Here is a 26868-nt window from a genome sequence, read left to right as displayed (position 1 = left end):
CCCACTAACCTCCAACCCCAAGGACTTCCCCAGTGCCACAGTGGATTCCTCAACTGGCATAGGATTCTCAGGGTTAGCCTCAAACCCTTCAAAATCCCTTTTGTCTACACATTCTGGCCACAGTTTTTTCCAAGCAGAGTTCAAGGTCCTCTTAGTCACTCCCTCCCAAGCCTTACCTATAATGTTTACACAATTGAGGATGGTAAAGTGATCTCTCCAAAACTCTCTTAGAGTCAGTTGAGTTTCTGAGGTCACTACAAAGCACCTTTGAAGTTGGAAATGACCTGCTGGTCCATGGGCTGCAGGAGAGGAGTGGTATTAGGAGGCAAAAACTTCACCTAAATGAAGCTCTGCCAAGTCTGAAGGATGACCAGGAGCATTGTCTAATACCAGGAGGCACTTAAGGTCCAATTTATTTTCCAGGAGGTAATTTTTCACAGTGGAGGCAAATGCATGGTGTAACCAGTCATAGAAAAAGTCCCTAGTGACCCATGCCTTACTGTTTGCCCTCCACAGCACACACAAATTAACCTTGAGGACATTGTTTTTCCTGAACACTCTGGGAGTTTCAGAGTGATACACCAATAAAGGCTTCACTTTGCAATCACCACTAGCATTGGCACACATCAACAGAGTAAGCCTGTCTTTCATAGGCTTATGTCCTGGAAGTGCCTTTTCCTCCTGAGTAATGCACGTCCTGCTTGGCATTTTCTTCCAAAACAGGCCTGTTTCGTCGTTTTGTCACAATTAAACACTTGTTCAGGTTTCAGTCCTTCACTGTCTATGTACTCCTTGAATTCCTGCACATATTTTTCAGCTGCTTTGTGGTCTGAACTGGCAGCCTCACCATGCCTTATCACACTATGAATGCCACTACGCTTCTTAAATCTCTCAAACCAACCTTTGCTGGCCTTAAATTCACTCACATCACCACTAGTTGCTGGCATTTTTTTAATTAAATCATCATGCAACTTCCTAGCCTTTTCACTTATGATCGCTTGAGAGATGCTATCTCCTGCTATCTGTTTTTCGTTTATCCACACCAATAAGAGTCTCTCAACATCTTCTATCACTTGCGATCTCAGTTTTGAAAACATAGTTGCACCTGTGGCAAGAACAGCTTCCTTGATTGCTGTTTTCTTGCCCATAATAGTAACGATGGTTGACTGGGGTTTACTATACAACCTGACCAGCTCGGAGACACGCACTCCACTTTCATACTTAGCAATGATCTCTTTCTTCATCTCCATAGTAATTCTCACCCTTTTTGCTGTAGGGTTGGCACTAGAAGCTTCCTTGGGGCCCATGGTGACTTATTTTGCAGGTGCAATCACTACAAACGCTGTGATAATATGAAATGTTCCAATTGTATGTTTGGAAGTGACAGCGGTGGCTGGCTGGCTTGTAAACACTGGCACCCATGGGACAAGTGAGGCGCGCTCAGGCCAAAGTGGACGCGTCTCGAACGGAACGAATAGCATTGGTCGGGTTTTTTAGCGCTAGTTGAGGCAAAATTTTTGTGTTAAAATGTATCGTTAGTCGGATTTATCGTTAATCAATGCCATCATTGGTCGAGGGTCCACTGTGTAAGTTAAGAAGCATCTTTCCATCATATATTCCCCAGGTTTCAATAAGATAGTCCAACAAACAAATGACCCATCGACTGCTCGTATTTGGAAAAACTTGCACGTGGATGTGCTCACAAGTAGAGGTTCCACTGTATTCTTTAAAAAGTATTTTTTGTGAATATTTTTGTGGGTCTGGAACGGATTAATTGTATTTACATTATTTCTTATGGGAAATATTGCTTCAACTTTAGGCTATTTTGAGTTTAGGCCTAGCTCCTGGAACAGTTTACGGCCAAAACTCAGGGTTCCACTGTAAGTGATAATGAAATTAGCTTGGTCACAGACTAATATGACCATAGTGAATTAAGATTATAGAAAAAGAAAAAACTAGTAATAGTTTTAGTATGAGCAATAGTATACACCTACCATCCGACTTACGATCTGGTCGACTTACGACCACTCGACTTACGACCACTCGACTTACGACCACTCGACTTGCGACCACTCGACTTGCGACCGTGTTTTTTATGCCAAGCTTCTGGGAAATAAACAACTATTTGTGTTGTACACAGTGTTTATCCTAAACTTTACAGTATAAAATACAGTACTTACAGCATAAAAAGTAAAGTAAAACATGAAATACCAAAATAAAACAATAAAATAAAGTCATTACAAAAATGTTTTGTTGATATTCAGTAGTATAGTTCGACTTGCGACCATTTCGACTTACGACCGGTTTCTCGGAACCGAACTCGGTCGTAAGTCGGATGGTAGGTGTATATACAAGTACCATCTGACTTACGACCAAACTTGGTTCCAACCAACCAGTCGTAAGTCAAAATGGACACAAGTCGAACCTTACTACTGAATATCGGTATCATATTATTGTAATGATTTTATTTTATTGTTTTATTTTGGCATTTCATTTTTTACTTTACTTTTTATGCTGTTTGTACTGTATTTTATACTGTAAGGTTTAGGAGAAACACTGTATACAACACAAACAGTTGTTTATTCCCCAGAACATTTGCGTACAAAACACGGTTGTAAGTCGAGTGGTCGTATGTTGAGCAGGTCGTAAGTTGGATGGTAGGTGTAGTAGCAATAATAGAGCAGTAGCAGTAATAGGAGCAGTAGTAGAAGCAGTCACAGCAGTAATAAAAATAGCAGTAGTAGGAGAGAGGAGGGAGGTGGTGGTGCTGGTGCTGATTGGAAGAAATAGCTTACCATAAAAGTAGTTAACCTGGTGGTTGAGAAACTTTGTTTTCTTTGTGGGACAGTTCTTCTTTAAGTAAGTAGCTACTGAATATTCCTGCTTGCTGGGCTTCTCCTCCACAGGTATTGGAATGTCCTGAAATAAAGACTCATTTTTATCAAGAAATATACTCACGATAATAATAGGTTACTAGCATTTGGAACAATAGAGGATAAAAAAAATTAGTAAAAGAAAAAGTGATAGAATATAATATTTAACATGACCTACTACGAATCCTGAGCTTCCTAGTAAGTCATGTAGCTCAATTTTAACCCTTTCAGTGTCAGTACCATTATATAACAGCTTTGAAGCCAGTGTCAGTCCTGAAGTGCAACGCCATGAACTCGGCTCACTCAGACAAGCTGTGAGTGGTAAATCTGAGCATACATATTAGAGAATGGATCTATGTGGTAAGTGTGCACCATATAAAAAAAATCCTGCAGCATGCAGTGCATGAGAAAAAAAATGTGACTGTGTTTTTGGTTTAAAACAGTGACTTTGTGATGTATTTTTGTATGATTTTTATCACTGTATTCTCGGTTTCTTGTTTTCATTTGATAGAATGGAAGATATCTTACAGAAATAGAGATGATTTTGATTGGTTTCAGGACTGAAAGTAGCAAGAAATTGAGCTCAAATTAACGGAAATGTTCTGTTTTTGCCAATATTCCAGAGCACACAAATGACGTCACCTGTCCAATACACATTCAGCTTGCCAGTCTTATACACATTTAGGAATACAATGACATTATTTATACAATTATTACAATTATGCAGTAATCAGCATAACAATAAATCTTCTATTTTTTGTGAATAAAAATAAAAAATGGAAAGCAAGTGTAATATAAGAGGGGCCTAGAGATGTGACTAAGGAACAGAGGAAATGTTTTTTTAGTGCCAGGAATGTCTACAGTGTTTATTCTGGACCCTGTTTTTAAATTAGCATTTTTTTAATTTTGTGAGAAACTGGCCAAATTACAATCACTTTATTAGGTACTTGAAATAGGTAAATGGGCAGTTTCTTGTACTTAATTGACAGAAGTAATAATAGCAAAATAGCCAAGATTGGTCAACTGTGAAGTGGCCAAAAATAGGGCGCAGAGTGGGTAAAATTGCCAATGTGTAAATATCACTTAGACTGCTAACTTTGTGAGAGAGTAATTCTGTAAGTTTTTCATCAAATTTTGTACTTTTGGTTTCATTACCTTCAGAAAAAGATTCTCTATCATTTCATGAGATTAAATTTTTTTTTTTTAAATTATTCAACCCTGAGAGCAAGTTTGAGATCAGGGCTCTTGACCCTGAAAGGGTCAAACAAGAAAAAATTCTTAGAAAGCCTAACACCTGTAATGACAGAATTACCATAACTGTTCTTGTTAGTTATATAAATGACAACATAATAAATGCAGTCTGCTAAATTAACAAATAGTATTAACATCTAGAGTATTTTTGTGATTAAGATTATTAACCACCTTCACCATATGATACAGAGCAAGAGGCCATAAGGTTTCCAAACCTTCCACCTATTATTCTTAATTAAATATTGTATATGGCTAAATAATAAAAATTTTATACTTATATATTTTTATATATAATTACAGCACATTCATGGAGAAGCATTAAGACCATGGTAATCATACAGTGTCTAGGATAATGAGAGGCAATCAGGGTAAATTCAAGGAAAACAGAAAAGAGGACATATCCAATTCTTTGGCTCATGAGCTTCTCACCAGCATCAAGACTTATCTCTTCAGGGATTATAATATACAGTAGACCGTTGATTAACATGGTAGTTACATTCCTGAAAATGCAGTGTTAGACAAACTCCGTGTTAAAGGAACTGAAGAACGTATGGGAAAAAGAGGGTTACGTTCCAAGGACTCCCAAAAAAGCCAAACAACTTTTTGTTAAGTCTCCAAATCTTACACAAATAAAAATAATGCGATTGTTGTTTGTGTCGTTAGGCATGTTTTTTTTCTGTTTAAGACTACAAATGCAACAGAAATATTTATTACCTTAAATTGTGGTTGCTGGTATTTGTCAATGATTGTGAGGGAGGGAGTGGAGAGGTATGCTGAGGCCCATCTGGGCTGAGGTGGATGGTAGTCTGGTCAATAATCAATAGGTCACTCATTCAAGTCAGTCAGTCAAGTCATTCAGTAAATTAGTTAAGTAGGTCAGTCAAGTTAGCAAGCTGTCAGTATATTAATCAAGTCATTCAGTAAGTCAATCAGTAAAGTCATTCAGTAAATCAGTCAAGTTGGTAAGCCAGTCAAGTCGGAAAATCAGTCAAGTCAGTAGGTCAATCAAGTCAGTAAATCAGACGACAGCCCGGGTTATTCACTGCACAAGCCCGCATATTTGCTTCACTCTTTTTAGTCATAAGAATCGACATTTCATTAACAACATAAGCACTCGCCATATCCACCACACATGCACCACATTTAAGCTTATCTAATACAGTAGGGCCCCACTTACACGGCTGGTTAGGTTCCAGGCTACCGCCGTAAAGCGGAAACCGCCGTAAAGTGGAACACCCTTTTTTTCCACTTACAGATGCATACAAACACTAGATAACAAGTTTACACTAACATATATTAAGTTAGCAATAGAACCAGGCATCAAAAAACAATAAAAAAGTATAATACACACATAGTGCACTCATTACTTACCTTAAAATATTTATAGTCTTAATCTAGGGTGAGACAAGTAGTATTTATTGTAAGAAATCAAGTGTGGTATGTATGGTAGTCAGCCAGGCTACCATACCAGGCCACCCCACCCACACATACAATTCTATGATATTTAAGCATCCCAGAGCGATAAAATGTATATACAGTTCACTCGTTACTTACCTTAAAATATAGGGTGAGATGAGTAGTATTTATTGTAAAAAATCAAGTGTGGTATGTATGGTAGTCAGCTGGGCTACCATACCAGGCCAACCCACCTACACATAATATTCTATTTCATTTAAGCATCCCAGAGCGATAAAATGTATATACAGTTCACTCATTACTTACCTTAAAATATTTGTAGTCTTAATGTAGGGTCAGGAGTAAGTAAATGAGATAAAACGAATAAATGAGAGAGAGAAAGAATGAGTGCATGAGAGAGTACAGGCGCAGAGTTATGTAAACAAACCAGGCGAAGGTATGTTTTTTAAACAAAGTGTACACGTCTGGTTTGTGTACAAGTTACATTGTGTACAGGTTGTCTCTACATTGATACGGTAGAATAAATAAAGAAGAACACTCCCATTCTCATGTAACATCATTTTGAGAAGAAATGATGCTCTGAGTGAAGGTAATGGAAATAAGTCACTCTGACTTTTTTGGGTTATCCTAGGTTCTCTACACATATGTTGTTATGTATGATAATCTGTGTAACTGTATTTGTGTATACCTGAATAAACTTACATACATACGAAAGGAATAATTTTCTACAGTTACCCCCAGTAACACATTTTCTCTTATGTTAGATTAGAGAAAATGTTATTCTTGGCATCACTTGTACAAGTTATCTGGCTACCACATCTCATATTTATGTTTATTTATTCTATTGTAGGGTGTATTTATCATCTTTTTATGTTATGTATCGTGTTTATTATATAATTTTGAAAAAAATATCATGGATGGATTAATGAAAATGTGTATATTAACGTAATATACAACATTTAATGAGACTCGGTGATTATTATTATTATTATTATCATTTCTAATATGGCGTCACTTGTGCAAGTCGTCTGCTACCACATCTCATATTTATGTTTATTTATTCTATTGTGGGGTGTATTTATCATCTTTTTATGTTATGTATCGTGTTTATTATATAATTTTGAGAAAATATCATAGATGGATTAATGAAAATGTGTATTTAACGAAATATACGACATTTAACCCTTTGACTGTTTCAGGGCCCTGTCTGAAACTGTCATTCTATGTCGCCAAATATTCGAAAAAAAAAAAAATTATTTTTTCTTATGAAAATGTTAGGAATATTTTTACTAGTGTTTTAAGCCTAAAAAAAAATTTTTGCCATCAGTACTTACCGAGATATAGAGCCGCAAAGTTTGCAGAAATCGACGTGCGTATGGCAACAGCGGCGACTGCCGCCCGCCCGGTATTCTTTTATTTACTCTAATTCAAAGGTTTCTTGCATTTTTCAATATTTTTCTTTTCCAGGTAACTTATGTGGCCTGTGAGACCAATGTAAGGTGCATTGTTCAAATATACACTCATTATTTACAACACAATAACAGAACAAACTTTATCACTATTAGTTTGTGTATACACTTTGTTTACACAAACAAACAATACAAAACAATGTTTATTACTATTGTTCCATAATATATATACATATGTACAGTCACTAACCACGTTCCTAGAACTGCTGCAGCTTGTGGAACTCTTTGAAACATGGGTATATGCAGAGGGGCACTTCACACTCCTCACACATAAAACGAGTGTCTCTGCGTGTTTGTGGGCGTTTTGTGGTATGCATACATACATAACACCTCTTCTGAGCATTTTTCTTGGCAGTAGTAGGAGGCAGTTGTATGGGGTAGTGATCACCAGGCCTCAAACGAGATGACGTCTGTGGGCGCTGGTCTATTGCAGGAGTTGCTCCTTTGTACTTTGCAATTATTTGTCTGATTACTGACAGGCAAAATTCACCATATTTTGGTGTTTTGTTGGTCTTCAACTTGTATATGTTATAAGCATTTAGCATAGAGATATCAACAAGATGGAAAAAAAGTTTGATATACCACTTATAACTCTTGCGTACACAGTCTGCAAACCCAATCTGCATGTCACATTTGTCCACTAAGCGCATATTGAGGTTGTAGTCCATGACAGCTGCAGGCTTTAGAATGGGTTCATTGGTCTCTGTTGTCCCTGCCACTGGGTACCATTTCGTTTGTGTGAACTGATGTCAACAATGTGACATCACGTTTGTCATGCCACCGAAATGCCATGATGTCATTGGCAGCAAAGGCTTGCACCTCACCTCTGCGAGTGCCAGCGTCGAACCTTGGCATATGTTTGCGATTACCACGCACTGTGCCACACACGTCTGTCAAGTTCACTCGCAAGAAATCACTGAGTAAGGGGCTTGTGTACCAGTTATCAGTAAATAACATATGCCCCTTACCAAGATATGGTTCCATCATTGTTCGAACCACATCACCAGAGATACCCAATAACTTCATGGTATCTCTCAAAGTATTACTGCCAGTGTACACAATAATATCTAAAACAAGACCACTTCTGCAATCACACAGTACAAATAGCTTTATACCAAAGCGTTTCCTCTTGCTTGGTATATATTGCTTGAATGAGAGTCTTCCTTTGAATAAAATCAAGGACTCATCAATAACAAGCTTCCTGAAGGGATAAAAATACATGCAGCACTTTTGTTTCAGGTACATAAACACATTTCTTATCTTATATAACCTGTCGCTTCTGTCAGGCCTGGTTTTGTCTGAAAAGTGTAACATACGCAACAGTATCAGGAAACGATTGACACCTATAATGTCACTAAAACCTGGAGTTGAAATCAGGCGATCTGTTGTCCAGTATGTGGTGACAGTGTGCTTATACACATGTGGCATAAGCATTATTGTGGCAAAAAACAGGTACATCTCTGCCACAGTTGTCTCCTTCCACTTGTGTAGCCGTGATTTTGGTGAGAGAATTGTATTTGCCATGGTGTATTCACAGTATGTGTTGGTTTCCCTGACAATGATGTCCATCAGGGGTTCATCGAAGAATAACTCAAAGCAGTCCAGTTCACTGGCATTGTTCCCAAGTGGACAAGATGGCTTTATTCCACTTTGTGTTTCATCAAAGTCATGGGGACTGGGAACAAACTCGTCACCGTCCTGCCAATCCCAGATGCGGTCTGCTGGTGGGGTCTGGATATTGTACCGTGGTTGTGGCTGTGGTTGTGGCTGTGCAGGTTGTGGTGGTGCAGGTTGTGGCAGTGTGGGGTAGGGTGAGGCTGGTTGTTCTGCTGAGTCAGCCGCGTGGCTAGTAGCGTGGCCCGGTGATGGTGCCACATGGGCCGTGCCACCCTCACTATCACCACCACTGCCTCCTCCCTCACTGTCACCATTCATACCCATCGTTACAATATCATCATCTTCACTATCAGGTCGTGGTGTTGGGCCACGGGATGTGCTCCCAGAGTTTCTCCTTCCCCTTGGAACAACATATGAAACACTACCAGACCGCATGCTACGTCGTACATACTGGCGCTTCACTGGGGAATATTCACTCTCACTGTCACTAGAACTGCTTTCAATGACCTTGAAATCACTATCACTATCACTATCACTATCACTGCTATCATCAGGGTGTTGTACACGACCAAATAGTTTCCTCTTTCGTCCTGGTACAGGCGAAGGTGAATGTGAACAAGCCGGCACAGCACCAGAGGTCGAAGGTTGTGGGTCATCTGGGTTTTCGTCACTATTTACGTTATCCTGGGCACTTTTTTCGGTAACACTCACTTGAAAACCCTTGAATTCACTGTCACTGACATTTTCATCGCTGTTAGAGCTATCACTTGGGAACAAAAGACCTCCAATCCGCCGAGGAGTGAGGAACTTCTTACCGAGAGGCATGGTGAAAATGGACTGACAACATGGCGTTCCCACAATGCACCGCTAGGTCCGAGATTTTTTTCACAGGGTGCACACCGACCACTGAGACCCATTCTCTCCCGTGTAGGCCTACCAGGCCTTTGGCGCGCGATTTGAAGCCGCTAGAATTTGTGCGTATAAATACGTCAGAAACATTGGCTCGTAAGATGTATTTATACGTCGGAAACAGTCAAAGGGTTAAATGAGACTCGATGATTATTATTATCATTACTAATATGACGTCTGGAGACATAAGACACTCTTACTGATTTTAATGTGTACCTGCATGCCAGCACAGTATGTAAGTTTATTTAAGTACAGGTATACATAAGTATAATTATCAGTGTATATATAAAATATGAAATAACTTTTAAAAACATTTGAAATTTTGGAGTTTCCAGACAAAATGGAGAGACTTAGTGCTTACTGAGCTCACGAAGAATGTAAACAAACAGGGTGGGGCGCGGTGACTGTATTAGAAAGTCAGGTGGGGGGAGCCGTATAGCGAGTTTTGGTCATAATTTGAAATGATCGTATTAGCGGAACGCCGTAAAGTGAAACGCTGTAAAGCGGGGCCCTCCTGTATCTTGATTTTCTTCATAACTGCAAGACCTGAACGTTTTAACTTTTTCTTGAAACTTCCTGCATCATTTGCATGTCTCTTGGGTGCCAAGATTCCTTGGAAGATGTAATGTATGGTAATGAAAAGACCAAAACCCAATTCACAGACATTGCTGGGCACTGTACTGGATGTGCATATACGGAGCACTGGTATGAATGTGGCAGGGTAGGAAACTAGGGTCTCCCCCATAAAAGATAATGGCCTGACCCACAGGCAGACTGCCTAGTGCTCACGACACAGGGAAAGATCCCCACTGTCCAGCTTGCGGCACTGAAATTTTTTTCCTACCGAGAAGCAGAACCGTTTAAATCTAATTTTACAAAGTGTAAGACGTGAAAACATTTCAAAGGAACCTGTGTTAATCGATGGTCTACTGTAAAATATAGTTAAAAGTATTCTTGACATCAAATTCATTCTAATATAAAAAGTGTAAAAATATCTATATTTCAAGAAAGATTTTCAATGACTTACATTACTTTTTTCAGTTATAAACATTTCAGGTAAACACCACAAAGCAGTGTGATGACATGTAGTTTATAATGTATTAGGTTTATGTCTGCATTATATATAAAGAGTAAGCATAAAAAAATAGTAAAAAATAAATGGTTATTCAGTAGTAAGTCATAATTTCTCTCTCTAAGGTGAATAAATTTCATTATTCTATACCGGTACATATTTTGTATATTAAAGCCATTACCAGTATACCACTATTTGTTACAGTAGTCATGTTATTTATACAGAAGTAAAACTCACTAAAATAAAAGAGAATCATGACCTTCAAGTTGGTAATAATTTTCACCTCGTACCCACCTCAAACCAATCACCACTCATCTACAGGTAGCTATTAGAAGCAGCAAACTCTTAATTATAAGTAGCATATTATACCTTTACCAAAGTCCTTTAGCCTACTAAATATAAATGCCAGTCATACACACTACTGTTCACCCCACATCTTCTGAAAACCACAATACCAATGCTGACTTAAGACATTTTCTAGAAAATTGTAACTGAACAATTTTTATGCAAATTAGAAGGGTCAAAAATGGAGAATAACTTATTAAATAAATTGAAAAAACTAACAGCTCCCACTCTCCTGCTCCTCACACTGAATATCCAATACGCAGGCAGCAGGGAGGACAGGAGAGTGTCAAGAGATGATGCTTAACCCTCTGGCCTCAACTACTGACCATTACACACCAAAGCTACCAAAACACAAATGCATTTTTTATATATCTGCATCTCTTGACCAGTCTTTACCAAACAAATATAAGCCTAACATATATGAGCATCAAACAAACCATATGTCACTGCAAATGGTGAATAATAAAAGGAAAAAAAGATAAGTATATTTAGCCTTAGCAAAACTCCACACATTCATAAAATTCATTTACAGTACACTGTTTTACTGTATAGGGCAAAAAAGTAATGCCATGAAAAATAATTTAACAAAATTGTAATTATTAAAGCTAAAGTTATTACCAATACGTATTACCAAACATGAATACAGTGGGGTATGCTACAACGAATGGTTTATATAACAAAAATTTACATAACCCTGCCTTGGTGGAGAGGGCCAACATGTTGAATTTACATAACAAAAGTTTTCCCTATAAAATTTAAAATATTGGTTCGGCGGGACTACTTGCACACTGCACACGAATATCACTGTACTGTGGCTCGAAGCAAGAGCATCAGTTGCTATATTTTTTCACCGTGTAGTCGGCTCCCCACTGAACTTATTTAAATTTTGTATTTTTTTTAACGTATTATTTTTATAAATATTATGTTGTACAATTAGATTCGTTATAGCATACCCACTGTATTCTTAAAATGCCTGATATGAACATATACAGAATTTGAATGAATTTGGTGAAAAATTGGCCAAGAAAAACTATTTATTGAAAACAAAGATGGTCTGAATACAGTACAAATTTGTAATTATTGTAACTGCAAATTAAGAGCTCATAATGCTTATATCGTTAGTGCAGAACACTAGGTCACAACACCCTACCGTAAGTCTAGGACCTGCTGTAAATGGTTTGTCCATCTTACTGACCAATACCTTATACTATACTCAAATTTAAACAGCTCCACAAATATGCATTTTATAGTATGAATTAGTTTTAGCCTTAGTTAAAGTCTGCCTGAAATTCCTATACTTTTAGCCCTTTGACTGTTTTGGTCATATATACATGTCTTACGAGCCAATGTGTTGGATGTATACTCAAAAATTCTAGTGGCTTCAAATCAAGCAGGAGAAAGCTGCTAGGCCCACATGTGAGAGAATGGGTCTGTGTGGTCAGTGTGTGCAGTATAAAAATAATCCTGCAGCACGCAGTGCATAACGAGAAAAAAAAAATCTCCGACCATGTTTTTGGATTAAAACGCTGATTTTGAGGCGTATTTTCATATAGTATTTATGGTTGTATTCTTGTTTTCTTGGTCTCATTTGATAGAATGGAAAACATATTATAGAAATAGAAGTGACTTTGATTGGTTTTACTAGGAAAAGGATCTTGAAATGGAGCTCAAAGTGGCAGAAATGTTCGATTTTTGCCGATGCTCAAGAGTAAACAAATGACATTACTGTCCAATAAATGTCCAACTAGCCATTCTAGTATGCAGTCACGAATGGGTTGACATTATTTATACAATTATTACAATATTGCAGTAGTCTGCAATAAAGTAATAATTGTAATCTTTTTTTTTTGTGTTAATAAAAATTCAAAACAGAAAGCAAGAGTATTATAACAGAGGCCTGGAGATGTGACCGATGAACAGAGAAAAATGTTATTTTAGTGCCAGGAATGTCTGCAGTGTTCATTCTGGACCCTATTTTGAAATTGACATTCTTTAATTTGCATGAAATTGGCCAAGTTGCCAATTTCTGACCACTTTACTGGGTAGATAAAATCGGTAAATGGGCGGTTTCTTGCACTCAGTCGATAGAACAAATGGAGTTCTAAAGAAATAGCTATGAGTTTTGTGGGCTGGAACAATGGAATTGCCGAAAATAGGGCTCGAAGTGGACGAAATTGCCGATCCATAAATGTTGCCAAGGTTAACTTCGTGAGAGCATAATTCCGTTAGTTTTCCATCAAATTTCGTACTTTTGGAGTCATTATCATCGGAATAAGATTCTCTATCATTTCACAAGAAAAAATAATTTTTTTTCAAATATTTTGCAACACCAGTAGACACTTCAGGATTTGGGGTTGTGACAACCAAAGGGTTAAAGATTATTATTATTATTATTATTTAACCCTTTCAGGGTCCAGAGGCCAAATTTCAAAATGCGCACCTGTGTCCAAGAATTTTCAAAAAATAATTTTATTTTTTCTTATGAAATGGTAGAGAATCTTTCTCTGAAAGTAACAAAACAAAAAGTACGAAATTTGATGGAAAATTGACAAAATTATGCTCTCGCTAATTTTGATGTGTCAACAATATTTATGTATCAGCAATTTTGTGGTCTTTGACTTCCATTTTAGGCCAATTACCTTATTCCAGCTGACAAAATTCTTAGCTATTTCACTAGTATTACTTCTATTCTACCAACTGAGCACAAGAAATTGCCAACTCAACTGCTTCAACTACAAAATAAAGTGACTGGAAATTGGGAATTTGGCCAATTTAGTGCAAAGTTCAAAATATTCCAATTTCAAAATAGGGTCTAGAATAAACAATGCAGGCATTCCTGGCACTAAACTAACATTTCCTCTGTTCATTAGTTAAGTTTTCAGGCTTTACTAATGAATTCCATTTTGATTTTTAACTCGCATAATGAATTCTTATTCAAACCAAAAAATAGAAGATTTACTGTCATGCAATATTGTAATAATTGTATAAATAATATCAGCACATTTGTGAATGTATATTAGACCCACCAGCTGGTGTGTATTAGACGTGTGAGGTCATTTGTTTACTCTTGAACATCAGCAATAATTTAACATTTCTGCTACTTTGAGCTCAGTTTCCAGCCATTTTCAATCCTAAAACCAATCAAAATCATCTCTATTTCTGTAATATATCTTCCATTCTATCAAACGAGACCAAGAAATCACAATATAACTATAAAAAAAACATACGAAAAAACACTGCAAATTTGCTGTTTTAATAAAAAATTACGGTCTCATTATGCAATGTGTGCTGCAGGATTTGTTTTATGTGGTGCACACATACTACATAAATGTATTCTCTCATATCTAGGCCCAAATTTACAGCTCACTGCTTATCAGAGTGAGCTGAGCTCATGGCGTAGATCTACGGTTTGGACCCTCAACGTAAAGCCGTAGATCTATGGCACGGACCCTGAAAGGGTTAATAAGATTGGGTATGATAAGATTTAAATTATACATTCTACCAAGCCAATACCAAGATCGCATTGATAAACTGCAGTCTGCATTTTATTTAGTAGAATAAAAGAAAAAGATATGGAACTCAGAACTCTGTGAAAAGAAATCTCTTTAGTATTGACATTAGATGAAATTGATCAAGTATCAGCTTGCAATCCATAATAGTGTATACTATCATGATCTAAAGAATTCCATAAAGAATTCACATTTCTTCCCAGATTAGTTTTCAATTCATTTTTATAGACTGATGATCTCTTATTTTTGTTTACTTTCTTTAATGCAATTACAGTGCTTAAAAATTCCAAGGAAAATAAATATAAATAACTATTAGAGACTGAAAATCAAGTGCACTGAAGGATGAAGCCAAAACAACAACACAGTATTTGTTATAGTAATGTATAATAAAAAAAAATACCATAAAGATAACACTGAGAATAACAGGAAAGCATCTGATAATTTTCTGTATTACGAACTGGACAAAGATGTACAATAGGGCACAGACATAAAACTGTGGGTGTGGAGATATGAAGATCAAGGGAAGTAGGAGTAGGAGTATATTTAAGACATGCACAGGAGCAGGCATTGATAATATAAATTTTTGAAAATGAGAAACAAGAAATATCTACATATTTCAGATAAAAAAAAAAAAAAAAGGGTCAGAAAAGTCACCACCACAAACCACCATGGTGGTTTGTGGTGGTGACTGTACACCATGGTGTACAGTGAAAATGCACATATGCAATAGATTAAATACCACATTTATGTACAGTATTTCCAATGTGTGTGTGAATTAAAAATAATGCATAACAAATTAATATACACTAATAAATTCATCTTAAATAAAGTTTCATAAAAACATACAAAAAAAAAAATTGAAAAACACTTTTAAGCTTTGATCATGTGTGTCAAGTGCCAAACTTTAGTCAGGAAGTGCAATACTGTACATCAAATATGAGATGCTGCTGATATTAAGAGTGAATCTGTCATTTTAACTAGAGCAAAAATGCCCTACAAAAATTTTCAACAAAATTTAAAAAAAAAAAAAAAATTAAATGCTATTTAGGCAAGTAAAATTAAAGGCATTGTTTACAAAAGGTCAAAGTTTAGATATCCAGTTCCCTTATCAGCAGCACCCTGCATGACAGCTTTGTTAGGACAATTATCACAAGCAGTACAGTGCTGGAATGAACATATGGAGTAGCTTAGATGTTAGAGATAAAACAACAAACCAAAGTACAGCCTCTCCTCACTTAACGACAGAGTTCCGTTCCTAAGACCACATCGGTAAACAAATTCATCGCTAAGTGAGGAGCATACCATAATGGTAGTGGGTTTGTGTCAACTTTGATATTATTTTAATGTCACCTTTGCACCATTTATAATGTTTCTGGTATATTTTTAAATGTTTTTACAGTAGTGTACTGTATATTGTAATAAACAGAATACAGGAAATCAACTCCAATATACATTATTTAGGCTTGTATACTGGTCAGAGAGCCTGTCGTAAGTCCGAGGCGTTGGTAAACGAGTACATCGCTATGTGAGGAGAGGCTGTACAGTATACATCATAGATTTTATGAGATGCCCACAAGTATGTAAATAAGATACCAGAGTAGTGCTAAGGTATTTATTATAGAAATGTTCAACTTCCTGGAAAATTTATTACTTTAATACAGAGACTGAGAAAAACCAGAGTATAGGCAGGACAAGGCCAGGTATAGACCAAATGGACAGTCATATCCTGGAAAAAGATGTCAGGAACTAACCGATAGTCATGTTTTAATGGGGTCATATTAATTTAGGCACCAACCCAGACAAGCTAAAAATCACTAATGTTTTGGATGAATATATTTGATGTGGCAATCAATAACACCAAATAATAATAACACCAAACATTTTTCCTTTTGTAAATCAGTCTCCTTAACCCTTTGACTGTTACAAGCCCCTTTCTGAAACTGCCATTCTGTGTCGCAAAATTTTTGAAAACAAAGACAAAAAATTTTTTTTTTCTTATGAAATGAAAGAGAATCTTTTCCCGATGGTAATGACACCAAAAGTACAAAATTTGGTCGAAAACTCACGGAATTACGCTCCCGCGAAGTTAGCGGTCTCGGCGACATATATCCACAGGTGATTTCGCCGAATTTGAGCCCTGTTTTTGGCCAATTCTATTGTTCCAGTTGACCAAACTCATAGCTATTTCTTTAGAACTCCATTTTTTCTATCAATTGAGTACAAGAAACTGCCCATTTACCGATTTGAACTACCCAATAAAGCAGTCAGAAATTGGCAATTTGGCCAACTTCACTCAAATTAAAAAGGATGTCAATTTCAAAACAGGGTCCAGAATAAACAATGTAGACATTCTTGACACTAAAGTAACATATCCTCTGTTCATTAGTCACGTCTCTACACCCCTTTTATTTATTACAGGTCCGCCATCGCAAATCCGGCAATCAGTTATTCGGTTCCTTCAGTTATTCGGCACTAATTTTGGCTAGCATAATTTCAAATTTCCAGGGTCGCCACACCAACCTGCTGATATTGTTTGGTGGCGCTACTTGCTGCATAAGTCATTCCAATTTCTTTTTCTCCATTTATTGTTTTAACCTACAGTGGACCCCCGCATAACGATGGCATCGCATAGCGATTTTTCCGCATAACGATTACTTTTATCGCAAAATTTTTGCCCCGCATACCGATTAAAAACCCGCATACCGATTTTCGTCCGAGACGCGTCCAATGTGCCCTCAGCCAGCCTCACATGTGCCGCTCCGTCCCATTGTTTACCAGCCAGCCTCCGCGGTAACATCCAAGCATACACTCGGAATATTTCGTATTATTACAGTATTTTCGGTGCTGTTTCTGGAAAATAAGTGACCATGGGCCCCAAGAAAGCTTCTAGTGCCAACCCTACACCTCAAAGGGTAAGAATTACTATAGAGATGAAGAAAGAGATAATTGATAAGTATGAAAGTGGAGTGCGTATAGCCGACCTAGTCAAGCTGTACAAGAAACCCCAATCAACCATCGCTACTATTGTGGGCACCAGAAAGACAATCAAGGAAGCTGTTCTTGCCAAAGGTTCAACTGTGTTTTCGAAACAAAGATCGCAATTGATGGAAGATGTTGAGAGACTCTTATTGGTGTGGATAAATGAAAAACAGATAGCAGGAGATAGCGTCTCTCAAGCGATCATATGTGAAAAGGCTAGGAAGTTGCATGACGATTTAATTAAAAAAATGCCTGCAACTAGTGATGATGTGAGTGAATTTAAGGCCAGCAAAGGTTGGTTTGAGAGATTTAAGAAGCGTAGTGGCATCCATAGTGTGATAAGGCATGGTGAGGCTGCCAGTTCGGACCACAAAGCGGCTGAAAAATATGTGCAGGAATTCAAGGAGTACATAGAAACTGAAGGACTGAAACCTGAACAAGTGTTTAATTGTGATGAAACAGGCCTGTTCTGGAAGAAAATGCCAAGCAGGACCTACATTACTCAGGAGGAAAAGGCACTCCCAGGACATAAGCCTATGAAAGACAGGCTTACTTTGTTGATGTGTGCCAATGCTACTGGTGATTGCAAAGTGAAGCCTTTATTAGTGTATCACTCTGAAACTCCCAGAGCGTTCAGGCAAAAGAATGTCCTCAAGGATAATTTGTGTGTGCTGTGGAGGGCAAACAGTAAGGCATGGGTCACTAGGGAATTTTTCTATAACTGGTTACACCATGCATTTGCCCCCAATGTGAAAAATTACCTAACTGAAAAGAAATTAGAACTTAAGTGCCTCCTGGTGTTAGACAATGCCCCTGGTCATCCTACAGACGTGTCAGAGCGACTTTATGGGGACATGAGCTTCATTAAGGTGAAGTTTTTGCCTCCTAATACCACTCCTCTCCTGCAGCCCATGGACCAGCAGGTTATTTCCAACTTCAAGAAACTGTACACAAAAGCTCTGTTTGAAAGGTGCTTTGTAATGACCTCAGAAACTCAACTGACTCTAAGAGAGTTTTGGAGAGATCACTTTAATATCCTCAATTGTGTAAACCTTATAGGTAAGGCTTGGGAGGAAGTGACAAAGAGGACCTTGAACTCTGCTTGGAAGAAACTGTGGCCAGAATGTGTAGACAAAAGGGATTTTGAAGGGTTTGAGGCTAACCCTGAGAATCCTGTGCCAGTTGAGGAATCCATTGTGGCATTGGGAAAGTCCTTGGGGTTGGAGGTTAGTGGGGAGGATGTGGAAGAGTTGGTGGAGGAGGACAATGAAGAACTAACCACTGATGAGCTGCTAGATCAACTTCAACAGCAAGAGGCCACACCTGAGGAAATTGCTTCGGAGGAGGGGAGAGAGAAATTGAAGAAGTTGCCTACTTCAAAGATTAAGGAAATCTGTGCTAAGTGGCTTGAAGTGCAAACCTTCATGGATGAAAATCACCCTCACACAGCTATTGCAAGCCGTGCTGGTGATTATTACACTGACAATGTTGTGAAACACTTTAGGCAAGTCATAAAGGAACGAGAGGTACAGGCCACTATGGACAGATATCTTGTGCGAAAGAAGTCCAGTGACTCTGAAGCTGGCCCTAGTGGCATTAAAAGAAGAAGGGAAGTAACCCCAGAAAAGGACTTACTACCTCAAGTCCTAATGGAAGGGGATTCCCCTTCTAAACAGTAAGAAGATATTGCTCTCCCCTCCTCCCATCCCATCAATCATCACCAGATCTTCAATAAAAGTAAGTGTCATTTAATTGTGCATGCCTTTTTCAGTTTGTGTGTATTAAAATTAACATTTCATGTGGTAAAAAAAATTTTTTTTCATACTTTTGGGCGTCTTGCACGGATTAATTTTATTTCCATTATTTCTTATGGGGAAAATTGATTCGCATAACGATTATTTCGCATAACGATGAGCCCTCTTGCACGGATTAAAATCGTTAACCGGGGGTCCACTGTACTTACTTTTAGCCCTAGCCATGGTTCCAATGAATAAAAGAAATGCTTCTCATTATGTAAAGCACCTACACAGTACATTGTCGGTTGCCATGAGCTCAGTCTCATGATGCAGGAGAATATGCTTTATTATTATGCTAATATCAACACTACAGCTTATTTGCCTATCACAATTGATCTAATATGACATAATAAACAATATAAATAACATAAAACATGTTAAATATTCCAGAATGAATAATATTTGGCATAATACCGAGCACTTCGACGGAGGTATGAAGAGGATATGGTATACAAGTACGTACCATTCTCCTATCCCTGTTTGGTGGCTTATATTAGAGAAAACGGAGTGTAGCACAGGGCTAACTGTGATATACACTCGTACTGCACCATAAACCTGAAACAAAAAAGTTATTTTCTCTATATAGATTATCACACACAGCAGCATGTGTGTAGAGAACCTAGGATAACCCAAAAAATTCAACGTGGCTTATTTTTAGTACCTGGCTTGGGTTAGCCATATATGATTTTTGGTAAATATTCGATTCCCAGCCAGGGTAGAAACATTAGGCGTGTTTCTTTACACCTGTTGTCTATGTTTATCCATCAGAAAATGGGTACCTGGGTGTTAGCCGACTAGTGTGGGCGTTATCCTGGGACACTGACCTAATTTTCTTGAAATGCTCTGCATAACAAGTGGCTTTCTAAATATCAGTATGTTACTGATGTCAGCTAGGCCTGTATACCTTGTACATGTACGTGTAGTAAATAAAGATATTATTATTATTATTATTATTTTCTCAGTTGTTTTTTGGGTTATCTTATTCAAACCTGGGCAATGTATGATGGAAAGATACTTCTTAACGTACACCAAAAATGAAAGGAATCAGACCATAAATAGCGGAGTTCACTTCTCAGCCATTAGCGGCCGCTTAGCGGTATATTTTTGTATGTTTTTATGGTTATATTCTCATTTTTTCGGCCTCATTTGATAGAATGAAATATATATTACAGAAATAGATATGATTTTGATTGCTTTCATGATGAAAAGTACCTTGAAATTGCGCTCACAGTAGCGAAAATGTTCTATTCTTTAGCGAAGCTCAAGAGTAAACAAATGACGTCACCGTCCAATACCTGTCCGCCTGCCAGTCACAATTCCAATACGTAGTTTGGGTTGACATTATTTATACAATCATTACAATAATGCAGTAGTCTGCATAACAGTAAATCTTCTATTTTTTTTGTGTGAATAAAAATTCCAAATGGTAAGCAAGAGTAATATAAGAGGGGCCTGGAGCCATGACTAACGAACAGAGAAAATGTTATTTTAGTGCCAGGAATGTCTGCATTGTTTATTCTGGATCCTATTTTGAAATTGGCATCTGTTGAAATTTGTGTGAAATCGGCCAAACTGCCAATTTCTGACCACTTTATTGGGTAGTTGAAATAAGTGAATGGGCGGTTTCTTGTACTCAGTTGACAGACTAGAAGTAAATAAGTTTATTCAGGTATACACAAATACAGTTACATAGATTATCATACATAGCAGTGTATGTATAGAGAACCTAGGATAACCCAGAAAAGTCAAAGTGACTTATTTCCAGTACCTGGCTTGGGCTTGCCATATATGATTTTTGGTAAAAATTTTTTTTTTCTCGGTTGTTTGTTGGGCTATCTCATTGAAACTTGGGCAATGTATGATGGAAAGATGCTTCTTAATGTACAACAAAAATAAAAAAGACGGATGATAAATAAGGGAGTTCACTTCTCAGCCATTAGCCCCCTCTTTGCAGTATATTTTTGTATAGTTTTTATGGTTGTATTCTCATTTTTTTGGACTCATTTGATAGAAAGAAAGATATATTACAGAAATAGACATGATTTTGATTGCTTTCATGGCGAAAAGTACCTTGAAATTGAGCTCGAAGTACCAGAAATGTTCGATTTTTGCCTAAGTCAAGTTGGTTAATTTTATTAAGTGTATTCTAACCTAACCACTCTGTAATCCGGCACACTACAGGTCCCAATGATGCCAGATTTGTGATGGAAGACCTGTACTACTGCTTTCTATTTTGATTTTTTATTCATACAAAAAATAAAACATTTACTGTTATGCAGACTACTGCATTATTGTAAAAATGGTATAAATAATATCAGTGCACTAGTGAAAGAATATTAGACTCCCCAGTTGACGTGTATTGGACGTGTGGTGTGATTTGCTCACTCTTGAACATTGGTAAAAATCGAACATTTCCGTTACTTTGAGCTCAATTTCAAGGTCGTTCTCTTCGTGAAACTAATCAAAATCATCTCTATTTCTGCAATATGTTTTCCATTTTATCATGCAAGACCATGAAAATGAGAATACAACAATAAATACTATACAAAAATACACCTCAAAGTCAGCGTTTTAATCCAAAAAAACGGTCAGTTTTTTTTTCTCATTATGTACTGCTTCCTGCAGGATTTTTTTTATGTGGTGCAAACTGATCACACAGACCCATTCTCTCACATGTGGGCCTACCAGCTTTCTCCTGCTTGATTTGAAGCCGCTAGAATTATTGAGTATATGTACGTCTGAAACACTGGCTCATAAGAAGTATATATACGACCAAAACAGTCAAAGGGTTAATAACTAATTTGGTGTCATCTCGCTTCATGAGATGTCCAAAGAATTTTTCGTGCATGATGCAGGCAATGTTAAGGTTATCCTAACTACATGCACGCTTATGCTCTTTCAAACATTGTTAAAAGTTTCACCTGCTAACTTTATCACAGTTACACAAGACTCAATTTAGTGGATTTCTTCCTCACAAGATCATATATGGTAGTGGAGATTTGGGACTGGGCCAAGAAGGCATTAACCCTTGGAATACACTCAATGTCTCCAGGTAGCTACATTTACTTTACATTCTAAAAGAGTGCTGGAGATGCTGCTATCACACTGCCAAATGGAACTTTGAAGTCATTGCAATAACTGAAACATGGTATGACTTAGAGAGTCGGGATATGATTGCCGAGTGTAATATTCAAGGGTTTAAGTTGTTCTGTGGATAGATATAATGGGAAGGGGGGAGGAGTTGCATTATATGTATGAGAAAATTGTTGTATAAAAACAGGTATATAAATAGATAGATTATTAACAGAATCTGTTTGGGTAGAGTTTGTAGAAGGCCAAGAAAAACATTCTCGGTGTAATATACCAACCTCCAGGCTTGGATCACGATAGAGGGAGACTTCTTTGGGACGAAACTGTTAGGGCTTCTAGACACAATAACATAGTGATAGTTGGGGATTTTAACTTTAGTCAAACTGACTGGACTTCTTTGACCAATAATCTGGAGTCCAGTGACTTTATGGAAATAGTTCAGGACTATTTTCTGAAGCAGTGTGTAACAGAGCCTACCAGGGGTAATAATTTGCTCGACCTAGGCTTGTCAAATAAGGAAACACTCGTAAATAATCTAGAGAATGCTGAAGAGCCTGGTGCAAGTGATCACAAATCCATCACTTTTAGCATTAACTGGGAATATGAGAAAAATTATAATACGGAAAAATTCCCCGATTTTCGTTCTGCCGATTATAATGGACTAGATTATCCCCAGTCACGATTGGGGTAATCTATTATTATTATAATAAAAAAGAAGCGCTAAGCTACAAGGGCTATACAGCGCTGCAGGGTAGGAAAGGAAGCAAGGGTATTGGGCGGCAGAAGGGGGGAGGGGCGATCAGTAGGTTACAGAAAACAGCAGGGCAGGAGATAGTGCAGGGTAGAGGGTAGCATGAGATCGAGGTAGAAAGGGCTGAAGGTATCATCAGGGTTTGTGAAGTAAGTCAGTTGTTGTCAAAAAGTCAATGAGAGAGTCCGAATGAAAGGTGGGTCCATCAGCGAGAAGGGAAGGTAAAGAGAGAGCAGCGGAGCGAAGACGACGTTGGAGGTAAATTCTGCGTGCTCGTTGATAAAGTGGGCAGTCTAACAGAATGTGGCTGACCGATAATGGAACCTGACAATTCCCACAGAGAGGAGCAGGGCGCCTCTCCATGAGATATCCATGAGTAAGATGAGTATGGCCAATGCGGAGACGGGAGAGAGTAGTCTCCTAACCTCGGCACTGGTGACAAGAAGACGGCCAGTAACCTATACATGTACTCGGTTTAATAGATTGAAGTTTGTTACCGAGTAGAGTAGACCAACATTGTTGCCAACGGGTGTGAAGGTGGGTAGCTATTGCAGCAAAATAGTCCATAAATGGAACACCTCTATATGAAACTGGTAGGTCATGTACTGCTGACCGTGCAGCAGTGTCTGCCTGTTCATTGCCCTGTATGTCAACATGACCAGGGACCCAACAAAAAACAATATCTTTATGCTTGGTAGAGATGCGGCGTAGCCAAAGTTGGATACGGAGGACTAAGGGGTGAGGTGTATCAAATTTCTGTATAGCCTGTAAAGCACTAAGGGAGTCTGAGACAACCACAAATGATGACACAGGCATAGATGCAATACGGATAAGTGCTGCAAGAATGGCATACAATTCAGCAGTAAAGATACTAGCTGAAGATAGTAAATGCCCTCGTACGACGCTGTCCGGAAACACTGCTGCGAATCCTACACCATCAGAAGACTTAGAGCCATTTGTGTACACTGCAATGGCATGAGAATGAGAGTGGAAGTGGTCAAGAAAAAGAGAGCGGGAAGCTACCGTAGACAGTTGGGTTTTCGAGCAAGGGAGTGAGAAAGAACAGACTCGAACAGCTGGAACTTCCCAGGGGGGTAGGGAAAAGTGAGATGCTACATGAAGTTCATTACCTTTGTAAATTGTGAGTTCATTACCTTTGTAATTGTGAGTTCATTACCTCTGTAACTTGCTCAGCTATCAAAACTTTGGAGTCCAGTCCCTGGACCAATTATGTACCTCTGTAATCTTTTGACTACCGCCCACAGGATGGGTATGGGGTGCATAATAAACATATTAAACTAACTAGTTCTATTACTAACTTAATTTATTTTTTGTTAATATTTTTGGGTGTCTGGAACAGATTAATTGGATTTACATTATTTCTTATGGGAAATATTACTTCGGTTTTCGTCCATTTTGAATCTCAATCAACCTTCTGGAACAGATTGACGAAAACCAGGGGCCCACTGTACTTTAGTATTTATGAGTACACAATTTTTTTCCATTTGCTTACCATTATTACTTTTCTTCCATTGCCAAGTAAACTGATATCAAAAGCCAACTCTCACAGACACTCCCTGACATGAAAATTGTTACATCTCCTCTGCTTCTCTCTTCAGTCACATCCAAAAGTATTTCGGCTTTACTTACCTCATCCCTGATTTACTACAGCAATCAATTTTTTGTTCAGTACATTTTCTCCTATGAACTTGTGAACTTTTTATGGCAATATCTGTACTCTCAAGAAAAGGTCAAATTATTGTTTCCAATATTCATCGTTGGCATCCGGAATGAGGATTTGATATGCCCAAAATGCAAAATTGATTTAGATTTACCACACAAAAAGATATTTATCTTAGTAAAATCATGTAACAAAAAAAAAAAATATTCCAACAACTCAGAATCCAACCACTTGCATATAAGAGTAATGTTGCATAGTATGTCAAATCAGCAACACCACATGTTCAGAGCTGTTCTGTCAAGCAATTACACGTTGCATGCTAAAAGATTAAACATTCTCATAAAACTGCCATTTCTTTTAAATTACACACTTCTTTAAACACGAAAAAATACATAAAAATTAATAGCAATCAGTGATGATGAGATTCACATCGTGCCATGAAAGCCAAGACTCATGTTTAGCTAACAGTTAAGGACATTTCTCTCACTCTTCAAGAGATATTTAAGCAAAATGCTACAAGTAAAAAGAGTACAGTACTGAATAATCTGAAAGGACTCAAAATACTTTTTAGGACGATATCACCTCATTTTTGTTTGAAGAGCAGCGCTTTATATATGGACCCATACGCTCCTGGTCATCCTGTGATAAAACCAACAGTCACAAAATACACGAGTGGGAATGGGTGGGATTGAGACCTGCCTTGCATGACTTACTGCAGGTCTCCTCTTATGTTCTCATATTCTTAAACTATTACTTGCATATAACACAAGAAATTAGCGATTCAATCAATGTATAACAAGCATGTGAAAACTACCATATGAGCACTGATAATTTTTGTAACTGTCATTGTAACTGGCAGTCTATGTATGAAACTTTGAATGAATTTCCATCTAACCGTAGGCAAACTACCTTTCACAATTCAAACACATTATGAAGTTAGAGGTATACTAGAAATTTTTTCTTTGCAGAATGGTGAAATAGTGGAATAAATGAAAAAAGCAGGTGCTTACAAGTGCTACAACTAATGGAAATTTCAAAAATTTACACAAAAGTACTGAAGATGGGACATCACACACACAGCTTTTCTCCTGTAGCTACATAGTAAGCACCATAGTTATAAATGCTGCAGGTAATCACAGATGAAAGTAAATACTCTATACATAGATTATTAGTGATGGTGATGTATAAAAATATTTAATTTACTTCAGCAAGAACAAATAAGACTGATATAATCCAAAGATAATTTCCAGAGCTATCTCATAGCCTTAGACAAGGCTTCATTATTAACACTGTTAGGGAATGAGGTCCATAAATTAAAATGACCTTCACAAATGAGTCAGCCAGTAACCTATTAAAAAATATAACTAATTTCATATTGAAATCTTCAACTGTGAAAACAGCATTATTTCACATATACATGTACACTACTGTGTAGTGATTGCTTGATCACTGATTAACCAAATTACCATCAAGCAGTTCACTTTAAGAGTTCAATATGAAAAAGCAGCCAAATGCACCTCAATGATAAGTAGGATATTCACTTACATATAATGAGTTGTTTATGAACCACTAAATACATAAGCCTGGTGCACTGTACATCAAGATACGGTGCCACCACCTACCATGGTATGCAGGTTCTCAGCTAGCCATTTGGTAGACCAAAAAAAAAAAAAAAACTACCATACCTTTCTCAATGATTTATGAAAAACATAAGATTAGTAAGGAAATTTTTAACACAATGCAACCTCAGTACAGTACATAACTTTACCGACTCCAAAAATTTACTTCTTAACATTCCTATCATCAGTAATTGAAATCTCCAGTAATATCTACTATATTGTACATTTTGGAAGTTTTTTTAACTCATGATTTGTAAATACTGTTTTGTGTGTCAAGTTGAAGCACAGTAGATAGAGGTTTTAAGTTTAATTTCATTACTGTAAATCTATTTGTTTAAATTTTTATACCAAGACTGAAGGAGGGGTGTTAATGTTGCAGTTTAAAAACTGTAGTGTAAAGCACCCTTCTGGCAAGACAGTGATGGAGTGAATGATGGTGAAAGTTTTTCTTTTTCGGGCCACCCTGCCTTGGTGGGAATCGGCCGGTGTGA

General features: G+C 37.5%; 1 protein-coding gene across 6 annotated transcripts in view; it reads right to left on the bottom strand.

The window, feature by feature from the left end:
* LOC128685962 (translocation protein SEC62) overlaps positions 1 to 26868 on the bottom strand; it is a 118913-nt gene that overhangs the window by 44364 nt on the left and 47681 nt on the right. For 3 of the 6 annotated variants that reach the window (XM_070083305.1, XM_070083306.1, XM_070083307.1), the window contains exon 2: positions 2796 to 2919. In XM_070083305.1, coding sequence (XP_069939406.1) covers positions 2796 to 2919 — 124 coding nt within the window. Of the gene's footprint in view, positions 1 to 2795; positions 2920 to 3113; positions 3135 to 25340; positions 25398 to 26868 lie in introns of those variants that run through there. The other 3 variants (XM_070083303.1, XM_070083304.1, XM_070083308.1) reach the window with 2 other exon arrangements.

Source organism: Cherax quadricarinatus, chromosome 9, assembly GCF_038502225.1.
Source record: "Cherax quadricarinatus isolate ZL_2023a chromosome 9, ASM3850222v1, whole genome shotgun sequence".
NCBI lineage: Eukaryota > Metazoa > Arthropoda > Malacostraca > Decapoda > Parastacidae > Cherax > Cherax quadricarinatus.
This window is presented reverse-complemented; position numbering and strand designations above follow the sequence as displayed.